General features: G+C 34.0%; 1 protein-coding gene across 4 annotated transcripts in view; it reads left to right on the top strand.

The window, feature by feature from the left end:
* Positions 1 to 9,862, top strand: part of LOC106884153 (voltage-gated delayed rectifier potassium channel KCNH1) — a 435,108-nt gene that overhangs the window by 399,195 nt on the left and 26,051 nt on the right. For all 4 annotated transcript variants that reach the window (XM_014935388.3, XM_014935387.3, XM_052973780.2 and 1 more), the window contains one exon: positions 6,249 to 6,501. In XM_014935388.3, coding sequence (XP_014790874.1) covers positions 6,249 to 6,501 — 253 coding nt within the window. The remainder of the gene's footprint in view (positions 1 to 6,248; positions 6,502 to 9,862) is intronic.

The raw sequence follows: 9,862 nt of genomic DNA, 5'->3' as shown, positions 1-9,862 counted from the left end.
GCATGGCCGCAGTCTAATGACTGAAGCAAGTGAAAGAATAAAAGAATCTGGGCATCGAGAGTGAGAGATGTATGTGTGTCATGTATACTTTATCATCTCCCCTTCTTCCTAGCTCTCCTGTGTGACCCCTCTGTCCGGCATTCGCTATAATAGATCGCTAGCCACTAAGCCTTTTTCTATTTTCTCTCCCTGTTTATTTCTGTGTTCCTTTCTGTCGAAGAGCGTAGGCTCGAAACGTAAAAGACTTTCTCACTTCCCGACCTTTAAACTAATACATCTGTTTGTTGTTTACACACTCGTCTTCGTCCTTTGCTTTATTTTTGTAAATTCTCACTATATTATATATGTATATATATATATATATATATATATATATATATATATATATATATATATATATATATATATATATATATATATATATATATATATATATATTAAAATGAAAGACATTTTAAATTGTTAGAACAATTCTACCAAAAATGCCTTCATCGCATTTTAAACATTAAATGGAGTTCTTTTACTCCAAACACAGATGTCCTTGCATCTTCAGGCATCAATCACTTCAATTAAAGCTATGATTTTGAGAAACCAAATGAGATGGTGTGGCCATATTGTTCGAATGGCAGATGAACGCACGCCCAAACACCTGTTTTATGGTGAGCTTGCAGAGGGGAAACGCTATCGGCATAAACCTAAAAAAAGGTTTAAGGACGGCATAAAGACTATCATGAAGTCACTTGGAATGGAGCCACAGGACATAGACATCCTTGCTTCGGGTTGAGTTGGATGGCGAACAAAAATGTGGAGTGGTGGGAAAACGTTTGAAGAGGTCAGGATAACGCATTCGAGACTCAAGAGAGATTTAAGGAAGAATGTTACGATCGAGAAGGTGAATGGCAATGATCCCTTTTTAGGTGCACAGTTTGTGACAGACCGTGCCTTTCTTTTCCTGGGCTCAAATCTCTTTAGCGAACCCATGGAAAACGAACCTCCACCAACTGTATGTCTGTGCACACCTTTGAATGCAGTGTATGCCAGAGGGTTTCCAAATCTAACGGAGGCCTCAAAAGACATTTTAAGATCCACAAAGAGCAGAACTTATCTGCAGCTCTTCGTGGTCCAAATCGGATATGCAATCTGTGTGGATGTCTTTTCAGAACACTGTCTGGTTTTTAAAAAAAACCACATCAGATGCGATGATGGTTCAAAGGTGTAGGTACAGGAGGTGGTCAAACTGCATAAGGAGTAAATAAACACCATAGATACACACACACACACACACACACATACACACACATATATACATATATATAGGTACAGTGTATATTTAAATACATAAGAGGAATCCACTAATGGGATTCCTTACGCTAGAAAGAACAGCTAGGTTCTAGAACCACAAAATTAGGGATAAAATCCCGGAAAGGAACGAAATGAAAAATAAAAACTTTTACCATATCTTTCCTGGATCAAATTGGTTTCTGACTTATTTTAGCAATTTAAGATAATTTGCAAGGTGAAGTCGTTATCAACAGGTACACCCAAGACTAAAATATATAAACACGAGGTAATCAATTCCATGCCAGAATCACTTGCCCAAAGTGGGACTAAACCCGGAACGATGTAGTTGGGAAGCAAGCTTCTTATCACATACCCACACCTGCGCCTACAAATAAATTTTTAATTTGCTGAGATACCTTTCTTCGTTGAAGGAAGAAAATATAAATCCAGCTGCAAGTATTAGTGACTCTCAAGGAAAAAGGAGAAAATTTCAAAAATTGAAGGAAAAAAATTTGTCGAGTGAGGGGGCAAAGTTAGGAAAATGGCAACCCGATCTTTGTTTGCAGTCAAGGGACAACGTAGATATAGGTTTCGGTCTTTTTGACGGTCTATGTTTTAACATCACTGATCTCATTTTTACACACAGTGTATGACTATGCATGTATGTATGTATGTATGTATGTGTGTGTGTATGTATGTATGTATGTGTATATGTGTATATGTGTATATGTGTGTGTACGTATGCATACATACATGTATATATGTATGTGCGTATGTATGCATGAATGTATGTGTGTACGTATGTATACATGCATCTAGATATGTATGTATGTATGTTTGCATATATGTATGCCTCTGCTATTATTTAATTATTATAAATCTTTAATTATTATAAATGTCTCTGCTATTTTTTAATTATCATAAATCTGAGGAGGGAGCTGGTTTCCAACAAAGATACAAGGTTCTATCCTTGGGATGTAGCTAACACAGACAAATTCACATTTGGAACTTGAGAAAAGTCTTGCATATTTTTACTGTTCCACTCACAGATTACTCTTGTAATGTACGAATCAGCCAGTTGATTTCTCCTTCTGAAAATCCCAGTTTATCCAGATTCTCCTTTAAGCATTTACTAACAAAACCTAGTGTTCCAATTATTATTGGTATGAATATGAATTCAGAGTCTGGATATAGAAGCTGGAGGTTTCGAAGCAGTTGTCCATAGATATACTCTTCTATGTTTGTATATATGTATGTATGTTTATATATATATATGAATGTATATATGTATAGGCACAGACAGGGCTGTGTGATTAAATAGCTCGATTTGAGACCACATGGATCCAAGTTTTATTCAAATGAGCGGCACATCTGGCATGTGTTTTCTGTTTTAGCCTCGACTTGACTAATGCGTAGGGAATGGAACTTAATAAATGGAAACTGTGCCGTAGCCTACTGAATATTTGCCTTCGTGTATACGTGTATGTGTGAGTGTGCTTTTACACTGAAAACCGTGATGCTTATGGTTTATGTTGTGTTCTTTCTATTACCTAAAAATTAACAGTTTTATAAATAAGTCTCACTGAATTAAACAGCAGACTGCGACATGAAAAAAAAGGCTTTGAAAGAGGTTCCCAAGTATGACTAACAGTGGTAGTATTTTTTTTAAATCTAATGTATTTTGAAGAAAAATTGTTTGATTCATATATAAATATATGTGCTTCTGTGCATAGATATATATGTATTTGTGTGTACATATATACATGTATTTCAGTAAACATTAAAATATGAACAAGAGGAAGAAAAAATGCACTTAATGTTAAGGAAGAGTTACTTTATTTCGAATTTAAAGTCACAAATAGTTACTCCGAGTTCCTGGTTTCTAATTTTTGGATGATTACGTAATATGGTACTATGTTGTTATGCTTTTCTTTATTTTTATATTTCTGAGTTATATCTTATTTCTTTAATGCCCACAATGGCTAAACATAGAGGGAACAAACAAAGGGACTAAGTCGATTACATTGACCCCAGTGCGTAAATGGTACTTAATTTATCGGCCCCGAAAGGATGAAAGGCAAAGTCGACCTCGGTGGAATTTGAACTCAGAACGTAACGGCAGACGAAATATCGATGTACTAACGTTTCTGCCAGCTTCGCTGCCTCGAGTTATATCTCTCGGGCAGTTAACATTAATTAAACACTAACGTCTTAAAATGTGTTTTTTTACAATCACTTTTATGTGTGTGTTTGTGTGTGTGCGTGTGTGTATTTGTGCGTGTACGTGTGTGTGTGTGTGTGTGTGTGTGTGTGTGTGTGTGTGGGTGTGTGTGTGTGTGTGTGTACAAAAGTAATTGTAAAAAAAATAAATTTTAAAATGTTAGTGTTCAACTAATGCTAAGTACCTAAGAAATATAACTCAGAAATATAAAAATAAAAAAACCAAAACATATAGAACCAAGTGAGACAATAAACCAAAATGACGTCGAAATGATTTCTTTGTCCAAAGCAAAATGTCCTTAACATAACCTGTTAGGACATATGTAATCTAAATGCAGAATATTCTGGCCTATGTGGACAAGGTCCTTCATTTCGGAACTTTTATTTAAACCATCTTGAAATAAGATGAAAAACTTTTCACTGAAGCAGCATTTACTCCCCACATTCAAGCAAGAGGTGCCATCCATATATAATACGTAATGCGTTTTGTACTATATTCCAGTTGATTTTGAACGTAACGGAGCATATTTTTCTTAAAAAATAAGTATACTTGAATAAATGTTATAATTTTTTTTACCTGAATACTTGAAAGAATAGATATACTGAAACAAAAACATTGTTGAAATTATTTTTGATGAAACTGCATTGCCATTGTCTAAATATACTTTAGTACACTAATCAAAGCATTCGAAAAGCAGAGGCTAATTGTCTGAAGCAATACAGTTACAGATAAGGAAAGAGACAGAATTATTGTTATCAGAAACTTTTATAGCAAAAGAGCTATAGTTACCCATAATCGAATTTCTACTTAAGATTTTATTTACAATTCTTCAGAAAAAGAAGAGAAATTAAGATTTAAAAAATCTTTGAAGATATTTCTTTTTACTTTTAAACTAAAATTGGGATTATACCTGAAAATATTTCCCGGTCTATTTTCACGCTTAAAAACATAAAAGTAGATAGCAAGTTGCATTTTATTTGAAAGACCCCCTTTGTCGAAGAACTTTTTTATAATAATAAGAAACATTAATGAAGGTAGCATCATCAGACGGTAAGAAAGATAGAGATTCTATTTCGTAGAACAATCTATGACTGACTAGAATTCTTATGTTCATAAATAAGCTTTTCATCACTATTTATATCCAAATTTAAAGTGATACTCAAGAAATTATGTCAACATGAGTAACGATTATTACACTAAAGTGTTTTATGACATATTCCTAAATTTGTACGATTCATTACCTATTGTACTGCGTCTCTATGAAGACCTTGCAAGGTAAGAAATCTTCTATATATAATGACCGAACTATAAACCCCGATAATTTGTATAATTCGGTCGAGTGTATAGAAACAGCAAACAATTCTCTCCATTTTTATCCCCAAGGCGAGGTTATCAAAACCAAAACCTATTTTCTTGCCTGCATAATTATCTCTATGTCAAATTCACTTGGAATGAATTGTTGGAATTATTTTCATTTTTATATATTTAGCTATTTCTCTTCAATAGATAGCTTTCCTTACAGCCTTTAAAAAAAAATTTATTTGTGTATATGTTTATATATATATGTGTGTGTGTGTGTATGTATGTACGTATGTATCTCTCTCTCTCTCTCTCTCTCTCTCTCTCTATATATATATATATATATATATATATATATATATATATATATATATATATATATATATATATATATATATATATATATATATATATACATACATATATATATATAGGTGTGTGCGTGTGTGTTTGTGTGTTTTTCTTTATATATTTTTTTTACGTATTCCTATTTATACCAATTCTTCATTTTGTTTTTTCAACAAGCAATTCTACCACACACCTAGTAAGTAAACAAATAACGGTCATATTGAACAACAATAAAATTCCTTTGTCCTACGTTATCTGCTTAATTCTTGCCATCATATACAAATCTCCCTGCTCACAATTATCCGAAGATCGAAATCAAGAAATTTGAGTGGAGTGATTTACGAAGTCTCAGTTTCTAAATATGTCTGTAAATCTATATATGTGTGTGTTTGTGCAATATATATATATATATATATACACATCTAAATATTTATAAATAGATTATACATCTGACTGTACACGCGCGCACGACGACTCAGTATGTGTGTGTGTGTGTGTGTGTGTGTGTCTGTCTGTCTGTATGTTTGTCTGTTTGTCTGTCTGTCTGTCTGTCTGTCTGTGCGTGAGTGTGTGCGTAATGTGCGTTTGCATAGAGATTGTATAATAATTAACTTTACAGCAGCTTTCAACGATAATGGATTTTTTCCAAAATTTCGGTTATTCTAAACAATAGCCCGTGTTCTTATTTTTGTGTTAAATACATAAGCTGTCTCTGTAATTACAACAGTTTCTCTATAACCATACGAATAAATATTTAAAGATATTTGTGTGAATATGATTCTATATAAAATATATAGCTTCCATTTAATCTTTCACTATTTCATTAATGCACACTATATTTATTATTTGCTTGCTATCAATTTGCATCATTGTTACCTTTATAAGTATTGCTTTTGGAAACCATATCGCAATAGTTTTTATGCTATTAAGAATCCCGAAGGAATTCTCTATATTAAATGCTCCAATCTCTAAATCGTTTTCTGTGCCAGCGTCGAATATGTTTTTCTACATGATATCATAAACTATGATTTATTCATGATTAAACTTTTATAGAGTTTGCCAAAAGCTCCCAAATGAATTGTTTCGTTCTATTCATTAGGTATTGAATTATTGCCCAAAAGATATGAAAGCCGACATCTGTGTTCATTTGAATCGGAAAGTCTTTTGCGAACATCCGGCTTTCCGATTGGCAAGCGACGGCTGTCTGCGAGCTCTAGCCATGCATTTCACGATGACTCATAGTGCACCGGGTGATCTCATCTATCATCAAGGAGAAAGTTTAGACTCATTATGTTTTGTGGTCACTGGATCTCTTGAAGTTATTCAAGACGACGAAGTGATTGCAATTCTTGGTAAGTAAAATAACTATGAGCTGTAATATAAAGCTTCTTTCTTTTTTTTTTTAATAGTAATAACATTTTACTGTGCTTAGGAATATGAAAATGGTAGTATGAATAAGGTGGTGGGATTCTAGAAATGGCATAATACCAGAATAAATGTTTTGTAACTTCTTGTCGGGTTGAAAAATACTTGTTAAATGATCTTTTCAATATTGGGGTTTAACAAAATGAAGAGCGTTTTGATATTGATGAAGCTGTTCTCGGCATACATAAACCTCAGAAGAAACCTTTTATCCCCGCTGAATCATTGTCCAACATATCTCTGTGAATCTTGTATGTATTTCCTTCGATATTCTCTTACATTGATCTGTGGTTTTTGCTTCCTGAAAGTTCTCTTTGGTCGTTACTATTTTACATTCTGGTAGCAAATTGCAAGTTGTTACAGCATCGGACGAAATGCCTTGTGATATCTATTCCAACCTATTTACAACTCAGTTAAACTCCCAAGGGGTTCATTTTTCCCATTCATTTTTCTGAGGAAAGTTCCAATCTAGGATGATGGGCTTTCAGAATCATTACATCGTCGAACGCCATACCTTGCACTATTAGTTCCGACTCTTTGCATTCTGAGGTAAAATCCAACCGTACCCTGCACGTATAGCTGGTAATTTTTTTCCATCGCCTGGTTTAACATTAGTACCTGTTCGTGGGTGCATGAAATGGAAACCATACTGTTGCAAGTATATGGGGCTAGTGTCTGATTATAGAATAACTTCCTACCTTCTTCCAAGCAGTCTCTGAGGTTCTATAAAGGGTTATGAGCCCTACACCTGACTGCCGATACAAAAGGATGGTCATGGCTAGAATGCTTTTTAGTTTAAATCCACTTGGTTTGCGTCAACATGGTAAAAGAATCAACAAAAGACAAAAGCATGAGTTTTATTCATGCGAAAGTCAAGTTCCTCATCAAATACAAACCGAACCACAAGTGATGTAATCTCTTTCACATCTACTGACTGTCTTTCCTCCTCCCTCCCTCCCTCTCTTTCTCTCTATCTCTCTTTATCTCTATCTCTCTCGTCTTCTTTCTTCTCGTTCTCCTCTCTTGTCTCTTACTGCAAAAGTGCGTAACAGGAATTAAGAAATCAGATTGATTGGCTACTTAACAGGAAATAACAATAAAACTGAGACTCAGTGACTCAGAAAGATGATGCCCTGCTTATTAAGTGATTAGACACACACACACACACACACACACACACACACACATGTATATATATATATCATGGTTGGATGGATCTGTATATATTAATTGCTAGATATATATATATATATATATATATATATATATATATATATATATATATATATATACACACATCTATGTATGTATATATAGAGAGAGGGAGCAAATATAAACATGTGTATACACTTATCAGTTATTTTGCATATAATTTTTGTTTCATTATTTCATCACATTTAAAAAACATTTAAATATTTCAATAAGTATTTTTTTTATGGAACCTCTTTTCGACTAATCGTTTTTACTGTTTCTTTAGTTCAAGAAGTGCTGAACCCAATTTAAATTTCTATCAAACATATCTCGAGTATTTAGAAAGACATTTTATTGTCGAGCCAACACAGGATTTTCCACGTGGTCGTTGGACGTGTTAGAAATAGCAAGAAAATGTCGTCCGACAAACAATACTGTACAAGGTTTAGAAAAGGATTCATAGGTGAATGTATTCGGGAGTACATAATGCCTGAGAGAAGATCTGAGATGTCACGGCTGGAAAATCGTTAATAATAGGTTTAGTCTAGTGGTTTTCAACCTGGGTCCATATGGCCCTTCTGGGTCCTCATAAGAGTTTGTTGTTAAAATTTATTGGTTAAATTTCCGCAATAAACAAAATATTTCAGCAATTTTTTTTAATACAGTAATTAATATTATTTAACCATAAAAATATTCCTTTATTCTTCTTTTTTAATTTTTTGTTTGTTTCAGTCATTTGACTGTGGCCATGCTGGAGCACCGCCTTTAGTCGAGCAAATCGACCCCAGGTCTTATTCTCTGTAAGCCTAGTACTTATTCTATCGGTCTCTTTTGCCGAACTGCTAAGTTACGCGGACGTAAACACACCAACATCGGTTATCAAGGGATGTGGGGAGACAAACACAGGCACAGAAACATATATATATATATATCATATATACTACCAAATCCACTCACAAGGTTTTGGTCGGTCCGAGACTATTGTAAAAGACACTTGCCCAAGGTGCCACGCAGTGAGACTGAACCCAGAACCATGTGGTTGGGAAGAAAGCTACTTACCCCACAGCTACTCCTATGTAATAGGATTTTTTAAATACTGAATGGCTACGGGAACCCCCATGAATAAAATAGGAACCAAAGGGATTCATAGGAAACAAGTAGTTAAGAACCACTGGATTAGTCGATCGGTAAGGAGCCTAAACAGCAACAACGTTTTACTCTATTTACATTATTTACATTTGACGGATATTTGTCCTCATCTTGTTTGTTGTTAACACAATGTTTCGGCTGATATACCCTCCAGCTTTCATCAGGTGGCTTGGGGAAATTTCGAACTTGGGTTCTCATTCCTAAGGTATTTTTTCAATGTTGTTATTATATTATTATTATTATTCAGGTCACTGCCTGGAATCGAACTCGGAATCTTGGGCTCAGTAGCCCGCGCTCTTAACCACTACACCATGTGCCCGTGAGCATATGGCGTAGTGGTTAAGAGCGCAGGTTACTAACCCCAAGATTCCAAGTTCGATTCCTGGCAGTGGCCTGAATAATAATAATAATAATAATAATAATAATAATAATAATAATAATAATAATAATAATAATAATAATAATAATAATAATAACAACAACAACAATAATAATAATGATAATAATAATAATAATAACAACAACAACATCGAAAAATACCTTATGAATTTCCCCAAGCCACCTGATAAAGGCTGGAGGGTATATCAGCTGAAACGTGTTAACAACAAACAAGATGAGGACAAATATCCGCCAATTGTAAATAATGTAAATAACGTACATTAATTCCTCATCTCTTAAATATGGAACTGAACGCTTTACTCACGATCGAATTTTTGGCGTTGACTAAGAAAATCACATTAATGTAAATCCACAACCAATGTCTGTCAATATTGGACGATATAATTCCTTAATTATTATCCGTTTACATACTACTGCTCTTACGTTCAGTCATACACACTCGCATATACACAAACAGACGCATATACTGACGTGCATACATGCTACATAGTAAAATGAAATATAACGGATTGTAATATACAAATACATATTATATTTGGCTACTAGTAGTAG

Source organism: Octopus bimaculoides, chromosome Z, assembly GCF_046866305.1.
Source record: "Octopus bimaculoides isolate indiv1 chromosome Z, ASM4686630v1, whole genome shotgun sequence".
NCBI lineage: Eukaryota > Metazoa > Mollusca > Cephalopoda > Octopoda > Octopodidae > Octopus > Octopus bimaculoides.
Note: the sequence above shows the minus strand (reverse complement) of the source record. Positions and strands in the feature narration are given on the sequence as shown.